The 20,302-nt window shown below is 39.8% G+C and overlaps 1 protein-coding gene across 1 annotated transcript; it reads left to right on the forward strand.

Moving 5' to 3' along the window:
• Positions 1–4,667: 4,667 nt before the first annotated feature.
• On the forward strand, positions 4,668–10,246 carry LOC138892797 (uncharacterized). Its single transcript, XM_070176536.1, has 4 exons — positions 4,668–4,740; positions 5,018–5,499; positions 9,284–9,390; positions 9,904–10,246. Exons 1-4 carry the CDS (start codon positions 4,668–4,670, stop codon positions 10,244–10,246), a joined length of 1,005 nt encoding a protein of 334 aa, XP_070032637.1.
• The last annotated feature ends 10,056 nt before the right edge of the window (positions 10,247–20,302 follow it).

Here is a 20,302-nt window from a genome sequence, read left to right on the forward strand (position 1 = left end):
ACCTATGTGTATGCTCATGGTAATAAATGGTGTTAAATTAATCTGTGAACGATCCATTAAGACAATAGCATATGTTGTTGCAGCTCTAAACTATGGGCTTTATCTGTCTGTGAGATATATGACTCCAGTTGTTTGGTTATTTAGCAATAATAGTATAAGTGTTCATGTCTCCATATGTGCTTAGAAACTTCACTTTTAAACTTTTTCAATATGTGTTTCATTCACTTAATACTGGAAGTATAGTCATGAAGAATAAACCGTTTCTATGTGTTTCCTATGTTATTCTAGTAAGAGAGAGTATGCTCTCGTAGTAGGAAATGTCATAGTAGTTGGTTTGCATTGAAAGAGCCTCATTGGCATTCAAACCTATAGGGAAGAATGAGTTGTTAGTGGTTAGGAGTATTTGGGAGTAGAGTTTAACTTTAGGTTGGGCTACTCTCCCCGGCACAAGCATTGCCCTGGGCCTTGAGACACTTGGGAACTTTGAAGTGTCGGGGGATTCAAATGGGGAATCAACCTTGAGTGGAATTCTCTCCTTAGACCTTGGTTCATTGACACTTGTTATTCTCTTTGGGTTTAATGTATGATGACAACGAAAGGTTTTCAATGTGGATCATTTACTATACGTAACTTCCATATTTGTATGACTTTCTTAGTGTTCAAATACTACCACTTATCTTTCCTTTATCTTTTGCTTACAAATCTCATATATGGGCATGTATATAGTACTGTTTTTCTAATTACCTTCTCTCTTCTTTTTTGAACATGTACAATGATTTGGGCCTGCTAAGTTCTTTAAGAACTCAGGCCCAAGTCCAGCCCTGCTATATCTCAGAAGGTTTAGAGTGAGTTGTCGCTCGTCCCTGTTACTGCTGGGCCTGCCACTTTGAGGCCCAAACACCAAAGTCATTTCTTTCCCTTCTCTCCTTTATTCACTGTTTTTCGTTATTATATAGTTTCACTGCGTCATTATTCTTTACTGTGTTCCTGTTGTTTTATCTCACACTTATATGACAAGTATATATATTTGATTGAATGCTTTATTTTATCTCTTAATTCATGAAACAACCCAGGCAAGTTTTTAAAGAACCTTGGATTAAAAGAAGTCTTAGTTAGCAATTAATTCTACATCCGCTAATCGTGGGCTGTTATTAATTTATCACGCTTTGCTAACTCTTTTCTTACAGATTTTGAAGCGCAAAGGCGACAGTCTCTCTTTCAAAAGGAAAAACCAAAACTGAATCACGACTTTAACTTTTTCTAAAAAAGGAATCGACTCCTCTCTAAAATCAAAGTGTTGCTGCCCCAAAACAAAGACTTTCAAACTATTTTCTTCAAGCCTACTACTTAAAATCAAGGTACATCTTAGGTTCATTTTCACCTCATTAGAGTAATATGAACTTCCATATTTTAGGAAATAAAGTGCTTTAACTTAGATTATATTTTACACATTTTCATACAAAACATCCTATCTTTCAAAGTTCTTTTCAAGCATATATAGACTAACATTATTTTCCCAAGGCTCTTCTTTCATCCATCCTCTTTAAACTACACACTTCCCTTATAGATATTATGCCCTAATATATGGTAAGTTACATTCTTTAAATACTAGTTAAAGCATAGCACAAATAATTAGTCCTAAATCTAGTCTAAGTCCTATGGAGCTACCTCAAGTAGATTTTAAGGGGTGCCTAACACCTTCCCTTTAGAAGAACAAGAAACCTTACCCATAATATCACCGGTTACAAGACTAATAAGGAATATGACCGTTAGTAGTTAAATAGGTATCCTAGAATATCTTTAAATATTATGTGGTGGCTCTCTTTCATCAACAGCAGAGAAACCACAAGTTGAATCTTGTTTTGACTAGTGAAAAATAGGGTGCAACATTGTCAACAATATAAAGAAACGGATGGAAGCATCAAAAGGTAGGTGGCTTTAAGTGATACCTGGGGTATTATGGGCCTACAGGACAATGACAAAGATAAGCATGGGAGAAACTCCATTTTTACTTTTTTATGGTACAAGGCATTAATTCCAGCGGGAATAAGGGAGTCAAGCATGAGGTTCGAGCATACAAATGAAGTGTCCAATAAGAAAGAACTTCGTACAAATTTGGATTTAATAGAAGAACGAAAGGCAGCAGCCCTGAGATGAATGGCAGCACAAAAGCAAAGGATTGAGCGATATTACAACAGAAGGGTGAATCTTCGATACTTAAAGATTGGGAAATTTATCCTTAGGAAGGTGTTTCAGTCAACACATGCGGCAAATGCAGGAAAATTGAGTCAGAATTTGGAAGGTCCATATCGTGTTCAAGGCATTGCTGGAAAAATGAGAATATTAGTTGGAGACCATGGACGGGAAAGTGTTATCTTCCAATCGGAATGTGGTACACTTGAAGAAATACCTTTTGAGAAAGTATCCACGGTCAGGTATCTTAAAGTTCATTTCTTATTTGTTCATTTAAATTTTACTAACCATTTTAGATAATAGGCAAAAAGCTAGCTCGTACCAAATGAGGATATTAGACCCAAAAGACATGTGTAATACTTAATTATTCTCGGTCTAGGTTAAAATAATTATGATGGGAAGGATTAAGCAGTCATCATCTAAAATATTACCTCTGATTCATGTGTGTATTTCCATTTTTAGGGAAAAGACCATAGAGGGGAGATGATCTAGTGTTCAAATTTTCATACTTCAAAGTTCAAACATTGGGGAGACTATGCATATGGAAAAAATACACGTAAAAACATCATAGCTCAATGGCCAAAAAACCTTAAAATGGCGAATTTTCAAGCTCAAATATTGAATGGGAGGTGAGGAACTGAAGAATTAACAGGAAATTGAAGATTCAATAGAAAATTCCCAAGAGATATTAGGTTAAGGATACAAATATAGTCACAGGATATTATACTTGTACCTATAAACCAGCTATAAAGAAAACAGTTATGAAAATGATGTACATGAATATATGTTTCGAAAGTTCAAAAAAAACATCTTCAAATTACTTCATATCTCATATTTTTACACCTATATGAAGATGAGACGTCATCTTCATCAGTGTCGTTTATATAAAAGGGCCCTATTTTATAAATAAGACCGTGTATATTTAGTCATGGCGTATTAAAGCATTTATTCTACTTGGATAATGCAGGTAAAAGCTCAAATATTAAAGAGCAAAAACAAATATAAAATATGTTAAAATTAAACATTAATATTGATGTTTATAAAATATTCCAAGGAACAAATCAAAAAACATCCAAATAATATTGTTAATAAAAGCTAAGGAGCATCTTCAGAAGGAGCAGAAGGATCAACTTGAGGAGAATACGAAGGTTGGGGATCACCAAGATCAGCCTCTAAACCGTCTTTGCTTAAATCACCCTTGGAACTTTCGACAATGGGTGTAGAGAAACTTTGACATTGTTGAATACTTTCGATTGCATCGTTAGCCTTGGTAATCTTAGCCTCGAGGTCAAAGCCTTCTTGGCTGGCCTCGGTCAAAGTTTCAAGATGCGTGTTCAAGAAGGCCCAACTCACATCTAGAGTTAGTATATCCTCAAGAGCCTCGTAATCTTTTTCAAATTTTTCCACTTTAGCGCTCAAGTCTTCTTTTTCAGCCTCGGAAGCTTTATTAGAAACTTTCAATGGTTCAAGAGTAGCCTCAAGGAACTTAACTTTGTCGAAAGGGGAGCGGAGATCTTCTTGGGCTAGAGCCAATGTTTGAACCAAATCACCCTCATAAACTTCTTTTTTATTCAAAAGTTCTTCCAAATTTTGAATCTCTTCAGTAGCCCTTGAGTTCTACTTAGCAAAGGTGTCTTCCGTTCTATCCTTTACCTTCTCTGTCTGATTACCAAAAGCCTTCAATCGGTACGGAGACGTCTGTACTTACCTTCGAAAGACTATGGAACTGTTAGGAAACTTCACTTCTTTAATTCCTTATCATGCGAATTTGTTGACTTCAAAATTCGAAATTTTTGTCTTTCTATTCTCTCATATATGGTGAGGACACGCACCGCTGGATCGAACGATCAGACACATGCGCCCCCTACTAGACCCGCGAGAGGCCGGCGTAGAGGCCGAGGAGGGGCACGTGGTGCAGCTAGAGCACCTGCCCGAGCTGCGATAGAGGAGCCACTAGTAGCTCTAGTTAGTGGCAGGCACCTGAGGCGCCTGTTGCCACCCCCGCATTTCAGGAGACCCTCGCACAGTTCTTGAGCATGTTTGGTACTCTAGCTCAAGCGGGGTTGATTCCACTTGCACCAGTCACATCTTAGGTTAGGGGAGGAGACCAGACTCCCATAGCTCATACCCCAGAGCAGTGGGGCCATGTTGACTAGGTCACAGAGGTTACACCAGTGCAGCCGGTTATTCCATTTCAACCCGAGGTTAGGGTAGCAACATCGGAGCAGGAGCACCTTAGACTTGAGAGGTACAAGAAGTACCACCCTTCTACTTTCAGTGGCCTAGCTACAGATGATGCACAAGGTTTTCTATAGAAGTGGCACCGTACTCTTCGCACCATGGGTATTGTGGAGATGAGCGAGGTTGCTTTTACTACATTCCAGTTGCCGGGTCCAGTGTATCAGTGGTGGCGGGATTACAAGGAGGGTTGCCCAGTCGATGCAGCTTCACTCACGTGGGCTTAGTTTTCAGAGATGTTCTTGAGAGAGATTATTCCCCAGAGCCTTTGGGATGCATGGTGCATGGAGTTTGAGCAGCTGCGCCAAGGTACTATGACAGTGTCATAGTATGCTGTCAGATTCAGTGAGTTGTCCAGACATGCACCTGCCTTAGTTTCCATAGTCAAAGAGCAAGTCTGTCGATATATCGAGGGGCTCAACTATGGTATTTGATTTAGCATAGCTCGAGAGTTGGAGACAGATACCCCATATCAGCAGGTGGTGGAGTTCGTACGGAGATTGGAGGGTATGCGGGATCGAGAGGGAGAGGACAGGGAGGCCTTGAGAATCTAGCAAATACAGTGGTTCCCTTGCCCCAATTGTAGCCTGTAATGGTAGAGGCTATGTGAATCGTCCAGTTCATTCAGCACTTCCAGCTTCTAGTGGTTCTCCGGCTACTTACAAGTCTCGGGTTGCCTATTATGCACCGCTACTGTCTAGTGCACCTCCTGCACGGGGTGCTTTCAGCGGTCAGTCCAACCAAACAGGCCCGACCCAGTTTCAGCAGCCACGTCATCCGAGAGCTTATTTCAAGTGTGGTGATACTCTTCATATGGTGCGAGACTGTCCCAAACTTAAGAGGAATACATCTCCACCAACTACTCAGGCTCCACGCATTCCACAAGGTCCCCTGACTTGTCAGGCCGTGGTTACTACTCCAGTTGTTGATCCACCTACACAGCCAGCTTGGGGTGGAGGTCAGGTGGGTAGGGGTCTCCTTAGAGGGGGAGGCCAGGCTAGATGTTATGCTTTTTCGGCTAGGACAGAGGTTGTTGCATCAGACACAGTTATCATAGGTATTGTTCCGGTTTGTCATAGAGATGCACCAGTCTTATTTGATCCAGGCTCCACTTACTCATATGTATCATCTTACTTTTCTCCATATTTGGGTATATCTCATGATTCTTTGAGTTTTCCTATTTTTGTGTCCACGCCTGTGAGAGATTCTATTGTTATTGACCATGTGTATCGGTCGTGTTTAGTTATTATTGGTAGTTTTGAGACCAGAGTTGATTTATTGTTGCTCAGTATGGTAGACTTTGATTTTATCTTGGGCATGGACTGGTTGTCGCCCTATCATGTTATTCTAGATTGTCACACCAAGACGGTAACACTGGCTATGCCAGGTTTACCGCGGTTGGAGTGGAGGGGTACTTTGGATTTTGTTCCCATTAGGGTTTTGTCCTTCCTTAAGGCGCAACGAATGGTAGAGAAGGGGTGTGATACATACCTAGCCTTCGAGAGAGATGTCAGAGTGGATAATCCTATCGTTGAGTCGGTTCTGGTAGTGAGAGACTATATATATGTATTTCCAGCAGACCTTCTGGCATGTCACTCGATAGAGATATTGATTTTGGTATTAACTTGTTACCGGGTTGTAACACCCCGGAAAATTTTGAAGAACTTAAGTGTAAAGCCCTGCAAAATTTGCAAAGAAAATAATGTTTCATGGTGCCGGACTAGGCTTACGTGTTTGAGAATTTTAGGCTTGGACGTTTTGGGTTGAACAATGCACGGGAAAGTAAAGGAATATTTTTGGCGGAACTGTGCATTTCTGCGGTCCATTATGCAACCGCATAATGGCTTCAAAGTGACGCAGTTGTTTGGGTCTGTTGGAAGCAATTATGCGGTCGACTATGCGACCGTATAAATGTTATGCGATGTACTATGCGACCGCATAACTGTTATGTGGATCGCATAGTGACCGCAGACTCAGGTAGAATTTTTTTCATTTTTGACACCAATTATACGAATGATATGCGGTCCGCATAACCATTATGCAGTCGCATATGCGACCGCAGAACCTGTCTGGAGCTTTATTTTTGGGTTTTTTTAAAACCCGGCCCTACTTCTTTAAATACACGCTTTGGGTCATTTTTGAGCAAAAATCTGATATTTTAGAGAGAAGGGAGAGTGTTTTAGAGAGAGGAAAACCCTAGGCTAATTATTCATCAAGTCTTGCTCAAATCTTGGAAGATTAATAAGGAAATCCCAGAAGTTCTTCATCTAAGAGGTAAGGTTCCATACCCTAGTTTTCAATTTTGAATTTGGGTAGAAGATGGTTGATTAGGAGTATGATTCATGGGTATGAGATTATTATTTATACATGCATGTACCAATAAGAATTGTGGGAAGATTGTTGAGCTGAAAATGGTAAGGATTGGGTTATGGGATGATGGAATCCTTCATAAAAAGGACATTGAAACCTTATGCACACCTAGTGTTTGATAAAATGCTCAAATGAGCTAGAACCATGATCATCTTCCTAATTTTGATTCGATTTGTTATATTTCTACAATAGATTGAAGTTCCTAAGAATTCTGGAACATTTAAAGTGTAAGGAAGCTCAAGTGAGGTATGTTGGCTAAACTTTCTCTCTTGAAATTGAATTCCATAATGTTTCCGTGAGTTTCAAAGTATGGGTTGAGTATTAAAATGTTGTGGCTTGAATCGTATTTCAAAAGAAAGCTAGTATGCCAAATTGTGTGAGAAAATCTCAATATTCTTAAGACTCTTAATTGCTCATATGTGTACCTAAAGTCTTGATTGGGAATGTCTTATTGTTGATAACCTATAAAGATGGTTGGAAGTGAAATCAGTGAATTGGGGATATAAAGTGTGGCCAACGTGCCAATAGTGAAAGGTATACTTGTGGCCAATGGTGCCGATGTAATAAAATAATGTGAGAAAGATTATGAAATGAGCTTTGACTCAACTATTCCAAAATTGACTTCGACAATATAATCGGCTAACAGTTTATGAACTCAAGGTTTGCCCATATGTGGCTGTTTTAGCTAATGCTATGCTTTGTAAGTAATTTTCAATGCGCTTTGCATTCTTACATATTGGTGAGTGTAAATTGTGTATGATTTTAATGTGTGCTTCGATTGCCAATCATTTTACTCCATTTATTGGAAAGAAATCGATTATGTTTAAAGCCTTCATTACTAATGAACTTAAAGTTGTGATTTCCAGAATATTCTACTTGTTGATAATTATGATGATGATCTATGAAAGGGAAAAAATGAAAGTGTGGAATATAAAATACGGCCATTGCACCATGAATAAAGAATCATATGTATGTCCAAGAGAGCCAATGAAATAATAATGTTGTAAGTGGTTGAAAGTATTAGGTGATATGTGATGTGAAAGGTTATGAGATGTACATATTTGTACTTTTGTTTCCAGTGTGTTATGAAACCCTATGGACGGTCTATGAAACGCATAGGTACATTGTGTTATGAATTCGTGTGGACGGTCTATGAAATGCATAGGTACATTGTGTTATGAAATCCTGTGGACGGTCTATGAAACGCATAGGTACATTGTGTTATGAAATCTCGTGGACGGTCTATGAAACGCATAGGTACATTGTGTTATGAAATCCTGTGGACAGTCTATGAAACGCATGGGTACATTGTGTTATGAAATCATGTGGACGGTCTATGAACGCATAGGTATATTGTGTAATGAAATCCTGTGGACGGTCTATGAAACACATAGGTACATTGTGTTATGAAATCCTGTGGACGGTCTATGAAATGCATAGGTACATTGTGTTATGAAATCCATTATGATATGAAATCTTGTGGACGGTCTATGAAACACATAGGTGCATTGTGTATAAGAGGTGTAGCTGTACGATATGAATAGACACTATGGATGGTCTATGAAATGCATAAGTGTATAACATGATATGTGAACACTAAGGACGGTCTAATAAGACACATTATTAATGCAGACAATAGGTTCCCCTTTTACTGTCCTTGTTTGTACAGGTTGTTTCAATTACATTATATTATATGTTCCACGTATAGATCATATGGGCATTCTATTTTGAAAGAGGATTTCTAGCTATACATACTAGTGTTATTCTACAGTACTAACGTCCCTTTTGCCTGGGGCGCTGTATCTTTAATTGATGCAGGTGGTTCTATAGTAGGTGGCATTGATCAGTAATAGCAGTACACTCCTTTCAGCCGATTTGGTGAGCCCCACTTCATTTCGGGGTCATGTATCTTTTGTTTCTCGTGTACTTTGTGGTTGAGGTATAACCGAGGCCTTGTTGCTGGTATTTCTATATTACTCTTCAGTTGTACTTAGAGGCTCCGTAGACAGGTTGTAGGTTATGGTTGATGTTGGGAATTGAACTATAAATGTTGGTACTTGGAAATTATGTTTTTCATTAATTCTATAAACTCGTAATGTTTTGAAAATTATGAATGGAGCTATTAATGGGAATGAAAAGGAAGTTGTTAATAAAATATTTTCAGTGATTGATTAATGGAGTACATCTCCTCTTTATTCATGGATGAGTTTGGGTAGAAGGAAGTCTAATAGGCTTGCTCGGCCGGGTTCTCTCGGTTGAGCGCCGGTCACGCTCCCTGAATTTGGGGCGTGACACGGGCACTCAACATATTTCTATTCCACAATATCGTATGGTCCCAGCGGAGTTGAAGGAGTTAAAGGAGCATATGCAAGAGTTGTTTGATAAGTGTTTCATTCGGTCTAGTATGTCACCTTGGGGTTCTCCGGTTTTGTTTGTAAAGACGGCGGATGGTTCTATGTGAATGTGTATTAACTATCGGCAGTTAAACAAGGTTACAGTGAAAAACAGATATCCATTGCCACATGTTGATGACTTATTTGATCAGCTACAGGATGCCAGAGTGTTCTCAAAGATTGATTTGCGGTCAGGGTATTATCAATTGAAGATTTGGGATCTGAATATCCCGAAGACTGCTTTTAGGACTCGGTATGGTCACTAAGAGTTCCTTGTGATGTCATTTGGTTTGACCAACACCCTAGCAGCATTCATGCACCTGATGAATAGTTTATTCCAACCTTATCTTGATTCATTCATCATTGTGTTTATTGACGACATCTTAGTGTACTCCCGCAACTGGGAGGATCATAAGCAGCACCTGAGGATCGTGCTCTAGACCTTGAGAGAAAACAAGTTGTATGCAAAATAATCAAAGTGTGAATTCTGGCTTGATTCGGTAGCATTTTTGGGTCATGTGGTATCGAGTGAGGGGATTAAGGTAGATCCAAAGAAGATTGAAACAGTGCATAGTTGGCCCAGACCGTCTTCGGCTACTGAGATATAGAGTTTTCTTGGTTTGGTCGGGTATTACTGCCGTTTTGTAGAGGGTTTAGCATCTATTGATGTACCTATGACCAGATTTACCCAAAAGGGTGCTCCTTTCAGATGGTCCGAGGAGTGTGAGAAGACCTTTCAAAAGCTCAAGATTGCTTTGACTACAACCCCAGTTTTGGTGCTGCCAATGGGTTCGGGATCTTACACTGTGTACTGTGATGCGTCACATGTTGTCCTTGGCGCGGTGTTGATGCAAGATGGTAGAGTAATTTCCTATGCATCTAGACAGTTGAAGGTCCATGAGAAGAATTATCATGTCCGCGGCTTGGAATTGGCAGCTATTGTTCATGCCTTGAAGATTTGGCGGCACTATTTGTACGGTGTCCCTAGTGATGTCTATACTGACCACCGGAGTATTCAGCATCTGTTCAAACAGAAGGATCTTAACTTGTGACAGCAAAGATGGTTAGAGTTTCTTAAGGATTATGATATCACTATTCTATATCATCCCGAGAAGGCCAATATGGTGGCAGATGCCTTGAGTCGGAAGGTAGAGAGCTTGGGCAGTTTAGCATATCTACCGGCAACGGAGAGATCATTAGCATTGGATGTTCAAGCCTTGGCCAGCCAGTTTGTTAGATTGGATGTTTCGGAGCCGAGTCGAGTTCTTGCTTGCGTGGTCTCTAGGTCTTTCTTTAGATGATTGCATTAGAGAGCGCCAGTATGATGACCCCCATTTGCTTGTCCTTAGGGACATGATACAGCACGGTGATGCCAAAGAGGTTTCTATTAGAGATGACGGTGTGTTACAAATGTAGGGTCAGTTTTGTGTGCCCAATGTGGTTGTGTTATGTGAGTTGATTCTTCAGGAGACCCACAGTTTGCAGTGATCCATTCATCTGGTTGCCACTAGGATGTATCAAGACTTGAGGCAGCACTATTGGTGGAGGAAAATGAATAAGGATATAGTGGAGTATGTAGCTAGGTGATTAAATTGTCAGCAAATAAAGTATGAGCACCAGAGGCCAGGAGGTTTGCTTCAGAGACTTGAGATTCCCGAGTGGAAATGGGAGCATATTACCATGGATTTCATTGTTAGGCTCCCACGGACTCAGAAGAAATTTGACGTTATATGGGTGATTATGGACAGGTTGACCAAGTCTGCTCATTTTATTCCGATGGTGACTACCTATTCTTCTAATCAGCTAGCTCAAATCTATATTCGCGAGATTATCCAACTTTATGTCGTACCGGTATCTATCATCTCATCAAGGCACGCAATTCACGTCGCATTTCTGGAGAGCCATACAATATTATTTAGGCACACGGGTTGAGTTGAGTACAGCATTCCACCCCCAGACAGACGGATAGTCCGAGCACACCATTCAGATATTAGAGGATATGCTTCGTGCATGTGTTACGGAGTTCGGGGGTTCTTGGGATTAATTCTTTTCGCTTGCGGAGTTTGCCTACAATAACACCTACCAATCGAGTATTCAGATGGCTCCTTATGAGGCCCTATATGAGAGACAGTGTCGTTCCCCAGTTGGTTGGTTTAAGCTGGGAGAGGCTAAGTTTTTAGGCACAAATTTGGTTCGATATGCTTTGGAGAAGGTCAAGTTGATCTAGGATCAGCTTCGTACAGCCCAATCTAGGCAGAAGTGTTATGCGGATCAGAAGGTTCGTGATGTTGCATTTATGCTTCAAGAGCGAGCTTTGCTCTGGGTTTCACCCATGAAGGGTGAGATGAGGTTCGGGAAGAAGGGCAAGTTGAGCCTTAGGTATATCAGACCTTTTCATATCCTTGAGAAGAATGGTGAGGTGGCCTACAAACTTGCATTGCCACCTAGTCTATCTGCAGTACATCTGATGTTCCATATATCCATGCTCCGGAAGTATCAGGTGATCCGTCCCATGTTTTAGATTTCAGCTCAGTCCAATTAGACAAGGATTTGTCTTATGTTAAGGAGCCGGTGGCCATCTTGGACAGGCAGGTCCGAAAGTCGAGGTCAAAGAACATTGCTTCAGTGAAGGTTCGGTGAAGGGGTTAACCAGTCGAGGAGGTGACTTGGGAGACAAATCATGATATGCGTAGCTATTATCCTCATCTTTTCACCACTTCAGGTATGTCTCTATACTCGTTCAAGGATGAATGTTTGTTTTAAGAGGGGGAGGATGTAATGACCCGGTCGGTCGTTTTGAGTATTTTAGCCACGTCCTCCTATTTATTGCCTCCCCTATATTATATTATGGTTATGTGACTTGCCGGGTTGGTTGGTTTTTGTTTCAGGTAAGTTTCAGAGTGAATTAGGATACTTAGTCCCAAAGTTAGAAGCTTAAGTTAAAAGAGTTGATCGGAGTTTGACTTGTGTGTAGACGACTCCGGAATGGAGTTTTGGCAGTTCCGATAGCTTCGTATGGTGATTTTAGTCATAGGAGCATGCTCGGATATTGATTTGGAGTCACGTAGGTCATTTTGGCTTGAATTGGTGAAAGTTAGAAAGTTGAAGGTTTGGAAGGTTGAGAAGTTTGACCGAGAGTTGAATTTATTGATATCCGGCTCGGATTCCAATTATGGAAGTTCTGATAGGTCTGTTGTGTCATTTGTGAATTTTGTGCAAACATTTGAGGTCAATCGGAGTTGGTTTGGTATAAATCGCGTTAGTTTTGGAAGTAAGGTTTGGATTGGGTTGCGATCCATAGAATCGATGTTGTTTGATGAGATTTTTGGCCTCAAGTAGGTTCTCTATATGTTTTGTGACTTGTTGGTATATTCGGACGGGGTCTCAGGGGCCTCGAGTGTGAATCAGATTAAAATTGGGATCAATTTTGGACTTAGAGGATTGCTGAAGCAGCTGAAGTCTTGTGTCATCGCACATGCAGTGGGAGTTTCTGTAGGTGCGAGGTATGTCATCGCAGAAGAGGAGAGGGACCAACCAGGAGAAGGGTCACAGGTATGGACACCTGGGCGCAGATGCACATCCGCAGGTGGGATGTAGTTCTGCAGAAACTGGCCTGGAGTGGATTGTGTTAGACCGTAGCCTCCACAAAAGCGAGCCTTGTCCGTAAAAGCGTGACCGTATAAGCGGGTTTTTGTCCGCAGAAGCGGAAGGTGCTGGGCTTAAGTGAAAGACGCACCTGCGATGAAATTTCCGCAGGTGCAGAGCCGCAAATGCGGCTATTGGACCGTAGAAGAGAAATCGCTAGGTAGAAAAGGGGCAGATCGAGGGTTTTATTTTATCATTCATCTTTTGACTTAGAGATCTCAGTTTTGAGCGATTTAAAGAGAGATTTTCAAGGAGTTGATCGGGGTAAGTGATTCTAAGTCAGATTTGGCTATTATACATGAATCCATCATTATGTTTATCATTTAATTAGTGTTTTGAGTTGGAAAATTTGGGAAAATTTGTGAAAACTTCATAGAATATTTTGAGGATTTTAAGGTTGATTTGAGATTAGAATTGAATAATTTTAGTATGGTTGAACTCGTTATCAAATGGGTGTTCGAATTTTTTAAGTTTTGTCAGGTTTTGAGACACTCAGTTGACTTTTTGAGTTTTCTTTTTGATTTTCTTTAAACATTGCAACTTTATTATCCTGAATGGTTTCCTATTGTTTGTATTTATGGTATAAAGTTATTTTGGCTAGATATGAGCCGTTCGGAGTTGGTATTCGCGAAAAAAGTGGATTGAGTTAGCATGTTTTGAGGTAAGTATCTTGCCTAACTTTGTTTGGGGGAATTACCCCCTTAGGATTGGTATTGTTTAATGTTAATCATGGTACGTGAAAGCCGTGTGCGTAAGGTGACGAGTGGGTGCACGAGCTAAATGATGTAATTGACCAATTTAAGCTATGTAGATTATTTTCATGCCTTTAATTAAATGGTCATAACATGTTATATTCATCACTGTTAAGCTATCCTTACATGCTTTACTTGACATTGTTAATACTTGTCTCATCCCTTTCTTGTTATTTGCCCTTACATGCTTAGTTGAAGTTATTGTTTCCTTATTGGCTTGTTAAATATTCAACTGTTGAGTTACCTTACTTGAAGTTGTTATTTCTTGGAATATCTCATTTTTGAGTTTCGTGTTGATGTTGTAAAAGTCGTGATCACATTGAGGCAAAGCTGTAAATTGTTGAAATACCATTCTTGTTGAGCTATTCAATTTCAGTTGCTATTGTTGAGACTCTTGTACACATTGTGGTTGAGCCATGGGCTATTTATTGTGGAAATATTGTTATTGTTGACTTCTTTGGCAAGTTGTGGTATTGGGCACTTGAGGTGCGATTTGTGATATGTTGTAATATTGATACGCATGCGGTGGTATAAGGATAGGGGTTGATACGCATGTGGTGAGATAAGGTGGGATTGATACACGTGTTTCTAGTAAGGTAACTACTTGAAGCCACGCGGTGTGATAAGGTGGGATAAACCGCGAGTAGCTATTTCGGAAAAATAATTTTCACAACAAAATGTAAGACTCCCGCGGTGGTATAAGAAAATATTGTGATTGTGACTGTGAAATGAGATACGAGGTGGTACCTCGGGCATGATTCTTGTTGTTATCTTTCATTTACATCACTTGTGTTTTGTTTGCATCGTTTCCTTGGTGTTCTTATTATGTGTTTTCCTCCATTGAAGTCTTTATTGCCTTAACTTTCAGTGTAGCTTATCTTGATGTATTTCTTCATTGTTTCATTTCCTTTTTGCCATTATTATATTGTACCACACTTGTTCATCTTCTTTATTTATTCCAGTAGGTGTCTTGACCTGACCTCGTCACTACTCTAACCGAGGTTAGGCTTGATAATTACGAGGTGTCATTGTGGTGTACTCATTCTACGCTTCTATACATCTGTTTGTGCATATCCAGGTACTTCATAGCAGGATAGGCATCCATGAGTTGAGCTTTAGATCGGAGACTTCAAGGTATATCTGTCGGCGTTCGCAGGCCTCGGAGTCACCCTCTGTCTTAGTTTCTATTGCATACTCTTATTATAGATATTGATGTATTAGGGATGTTTCTGTATACTCGTGTAGAGCTTATGACTCGGTCTCACTAGATTTTGGGAGTTATTGTTAGCCGTATTGTGGCATTCTTTTATGATAACTGGTTGATCAATTTGAAGTTTTATTGTTACTTTCGTTATTTCTTCATGAATGTTAGGCTTAATTAGTCTTGGAGACTAGGTGCCATCACGACATCCTACGGTGGGAGATTGGGGTTGTGACACTTTTGTTCCCTTCTAAGATTCTTTTGCAACTTTGCTTTTCTCTTCGTGCTTCTATTATACTTATTAATGGCTTCACGATCTTCAAATCATTCCTCATCGTCTGATCCTCGTCGGGCCATTATAGTATATGAACTTCCTCCTTCTACAGCTCTAGTCAGAAGTAGGAATAGAGGTAGCAGGCTTCGTAGCCTAGGTTCTATATCGAGTTGGAATACCTCTTCTTCCCAGAAAATTTTTCCTAAACCTTCTTCTTCTTATAAAGCTAAATCTTCTTCCACCCCTAGATCTTCTTCTAAAACTAGAGATTAGAATGAACCATTACCAGAGTCTGTGGTTTCAGAGATCGTTGCTCAAGAATTTTCTTTTAAATCTGATTGTCAAGCATGAAAGAAAGAAGTTTCTTTCATAGCAGCACTTAAACATGTTGATCACTATCCTTCTTTAATCAACTCTGATCTTCTTCTTTTAGTACGCCGTGAATGTTATTGGAAACTTGACTTTCCAATCACAGCCCCTAATGTCGACGACCGAATAACCTCTTATCGTGAGGGTTATTCGTTTGTCTATACTTATGCTTTCATCGTAGGATTCAAACCTATTATTGACCCAGTGATCATTGAATTATGTCGTTACTTCAACATTTGTCTTGGGAAAATAGTCCCGATAATGTTGAGGACAATGGCTTGCCTTCGTTACTTATCGGGTTTAGTTTCCTCCCCTTTCTCTTTTCATCATCTCCTCCATATGTATTCCCTAAAGCTTTTTCGTGAGGGTGTTTTCACACTTGTAGCAAGAAGCAAAAGAGTCTTAGTCAGTCCTGAAGATGACCATGACCGATGTTGGTATGCTCAGTTCGTGGCTGTTCCCACTCATGCCTTAGTGGGAGAAGAGAACGTGCAATTTCCTAAGAAATGAAACTTTGCATGTGAGTATTTCCCTTTTCTTCTTTACTACACCATTTTCTCTTTAAAAATTCTAAATTTCTTATCCATATTTTCTTATTTTTCTGCAAATATGGATGTTTTTGGTGAAATTCCAGACTTCCGTGATTAAGTAGCAAAAACATTGTCTACCGCTGTGGAGCAAAGATCTTGGAAGTTTCTATCCCAAAAGTTTGGGTGGAAAGATAAAACCCACAGTTTGTTACTATGCTTTTACCGTGAATTTTTCACTTTTTCTTTCTTATTTCAACATCTCTTGTAACTTTCAGGATTTTCTATCTGTAGAGTCTGTCCTGCTTCTGCTCCTACGGTTATATTCAATGTCATCACTTCTCAGGAGCGGATTTTGAGTGTGTATTCTTCAAAGAGGAAAAACAAATAATCTCATGCCTCTGATGAAGTGGAAGAACATGAAGGTTCTCTAGTGAAGAAGCCTAGAGTTAAGATACGTATTGTTTTGGATGATGAATCCAGTGCTCCTCAGAACCAACCTTCAGGCTTCGTTCCTTTTCACATAATTGATGAACCTGAAGATGTCCCTCTAAATATTTCAGAAGATGAAAATGCTGGTCTTGCCTTGGATCCCCCTTCAAGTCCTGCTGAAAGGCTTTTTGCTGAAGGATTTGAGGGTGAAGAAGAAGAGTTTGGTTGTTTCTGAAGAGCCACCTCTTGCAACCCTTCCTATGTTGCTCATATTGTTGTCTTTGTTGCTACACATGCTGCTACTCCCGCTACTACTCCTATTGTTGCTACTCGTGATGATGTTGTCCCTTCTAGTGGAAGAGATATGAAGCAGGTTATGATTGAATTCCCCGAGGGCATGAACTTACTAAAGAAACCCAACCGAGCTGTGATTTGGTTAAAACCTTTAATTGGCCCCCTTGAAAGGGAGAAACTTATATCCCACTCCTTTATGACTCTGATAAATGATGTTATCCATTCTGCTCCCAAGGTATGTTTTTATTCTCTTATCTCTTTCACTTCTTCTTTCTTTAAGTTTATAACGCTTTTACCTTGCCTTTTTGCAGATTAACTTAACAGGCACAAAGCTGATGAGAAAAGTGCCTTGGACTGAGCATCAAGACGTTGAGTTGAGCATGGAAGCTGACAATTGGAAGGAACAATTTGAGAGCCTTCAGTAGAGAAGGATGTTCTGGCTAGTGAAATAAAACTTTAGAATAGCAACTAAGGGTCACTACTGTTGAGTTAGCAGTATCCGCAAGACTTTACTAAACCTTCTTATGACTCGTAACACCTATGAACCTAGATCTATGATACCAACTTGTCATGACCCTAATCTCCCACCGTAGGATGTCGTGATCATGGCACCCAATCTTTAAGACTAGGTAAGCCTAACATATATGAAGAAATAACATAAGTAATGATAAAACTTCAAATTGACCAACCAGCAATCATAATAGAATGCCACAATACGACTGACAATAACTCCCAAAATATAGTGAGACCGAGTCATAAGCTCTACACGAGTATACAGAAACATCCCTAATATATCAATATTTATAATAAAAGTATGCAATGGAAACTAAGACAGAGGGTGACTCTGAAGCCTATGAACGCCGACATGTATACCTTGAAGTCTTCGATCCAAAGCTCAACTCATGGATGCCTAGCTTGGTATGAAGTACCTGGATCTGCACAAACAGATGTGCAGAGGCATAGTATGATTACACCACAACGGTACCCAGTAAGTATCAAGCCTAACCTCGGTAGAGTAGTGATGAGGTCAGGTCAAGACACCTACTAAAATAAATAAAGAAGTTGAACAAGTATGGTACAATATAAGAATGGAAACAAGGAAATAAAATAATGAAGAAATACATCAAGATAAGCTACACCGAAGGTTAAGGCAATAAAGGCATCAAAGGAGGAAAACACATAATAAGAATACCAAGGAAACGATGCAAACAAAACTCAAGTGATGTAATGAAAGATAACAACAAGAATCATCTCTGAGGTACCGCCCCGTATCTCATTTCACAATCACAATCACAATTTTTCCTTATACCACCGCGGGAGCTTTACATTTAGTTTTGAAAATTATTTTTCCGAAATAGCTACCCGCATTTTAGCGCCCACCTTATCACACCGCGTGGCTTCAAATAGTTTCCCTACTAGTAACCGGCGTATCAAGCCTACCTTATCTCACCGCATGCGTATCAACCCCTATCTTTATACCTTCGCACGCTTATCAATAGCACAACATATCACAAATCGCACCTCAAGTACCCAATACCACAACTTGTCAAAGAAGTCAACCATAACAATGTTTTCACAATAAATAGCCCATGACTCAACCACAATGTGTACAAGAGTATCAACAACATCAATTGAAAGTGAATAGCTCAACGAAAATTGTATTTGAACAATTTACAACTTTACCTCAATGTGATCACAACTTTTACAACTTTGACACCAAACTCAACAATAAGATATTCCAAGAAATTTCAACTTCAAGTAAGGTAACTCAATAGTTGAATATTTAACAAGGCAATAAGGAAACAGTAACTTCAACTAAGCATGTAAGGGCAAATAAAAAGTAAGAGATGAGACAAGTATTAACAATGTCAAGAAAAGCATATAAGGATAACTTAACGATGATGAATATAGAATATTATGACGATTCAATTAAAGGCGTGAAAAGAATCCTCATAGCTTAAACCGGTCAATTACCACATTTAGGTCGTATACCCACTCGTCACCTTGCGTACACGACTTTCACGTACCACAATTAACACAAAACAACACCAATCCTAAGGGGGTAATTCCCCCACACAAAGTTAGGCAAGATACTTACCTCAAAAATATGCTAACTCAATATACTAATAAGCGTTTTCCGCGAATATCCAACTCCGAACAATTCGAATCAAATTAAATTTATATCATAAATACAAACCATAGGAAACTATTCTAGATAGAAAAGTTGTAATCTTTGAAGAAAATAAAAAAGTCAACCCTAGGCTTGCATCTCGGAACCCGACAAACTTATAAAATCCGAACTCCCATTCGATAACGAGTTCAACCATACTAAAATTACTCAATTCCAATCTCAAATCGACCTTCAAATCCTCAAAATATAGTCTATGAAGTTTTCACAAATTTTCCCAATTTTTCCAACTCAAAATACTAATTAAATGATAAAAACAACGATGGATTCATGTATAATAGCCAAATACGATTTAGAATCACTTACCCCGATCAACTCCTTGAAAATCTCTATCAAAATCGCCCAAAACCAAGCTCTCTAAATCAAAAGATGAAGAATGAAATGAAACCCTCGATATGCCCCTTTTCTGCCCAGCGATTTCGCTTCTGAGGCTCCGCACCTGCGAAAAATACATCGCATATGTGGCTTTCACTTAAGCCTAGCACCTTCCGTTTTGCGAACAAAAACCCGCTTCTGCTGACACGCTTTTGCGGACAAGGCTCGCTTCTACGAGTTCACTTCTGCGGAGGCTTGAACGCACCAGCGGTCCAACACAATCCACTCCAGGCTCGCTTCTGGGGAACTACGGCGTATCGACTGATGCGCATTTGCGCCCAGGTATCCGCACCTACGACCCTTCCCCTGGCTGGCCCTTCTCCTCTTCTGTGATGACCCACCTCGCACCTGCGGACACTCCCACCATAGATGCGATGACACCAAACTTCAGCTGCTTCAGTAATCCTCTAAGTCCAAAATTTATCCCGATTTTAATTCGATTCACACTCAAGGCCCCCGGGACCCCGCTCGAATATACCAACAAGTCCCAAAACACATAATGAACCTACTCGAGGCCAAAAATCACATTAAACAACATTGACTCTACGAATCGCAACCTATTCCAAACCTATTGAAACCATGAAAATTTTCAAAACTAACGCCGATTTATACCAAACCAACTCCGATTGACCTTACATTTTGCACACAAGTTATAAATGACACACCGGACCTATTCCAACTTCCAGAATCGGAATCCGACCCCGATATAAATAAAATCAAAACTTCTCAACCTTCCAAACCTTCAACTTTTTAACTTTCGCCATTTCGAGCTAAAACGATCTATGGACCTCCAAATCAATATCTGAACACGTTCCTAAGTCCAAAATCACCATACAAAGTTATCGGAACCGTCAATACTCCATTCCGGAGTCATCTGCACAAAAGTCAAACTCTGATCAACTCTTTCAACTTAAGCTTCCAACTTTGGGACTAAATATTCTAATTCACTTCGAAACTCACCCAAAACCAAAACCAACCACCCCGATAAGTCACATAGTCATAATATAATATAGAGGAAGTAATAAATAGGGGAACGGAGCTAAAATACTCA

This window comes from Nicotiana tomentosiformis, chromosome 5, assembly GCF_000390325.3.
Source record: "Nicotiana tomentosiformis chromosome 5, ASM39032v3, whole genome shotgun sequence".
NCBI classification, from domain to species: domain Eukaryota; kingdom Viridiplantae; phylum Streptophyta; class Magnoliopsida; order Solanales; family Solanaceae; genus Nicotiana; species Nicotiana tomentosiformis.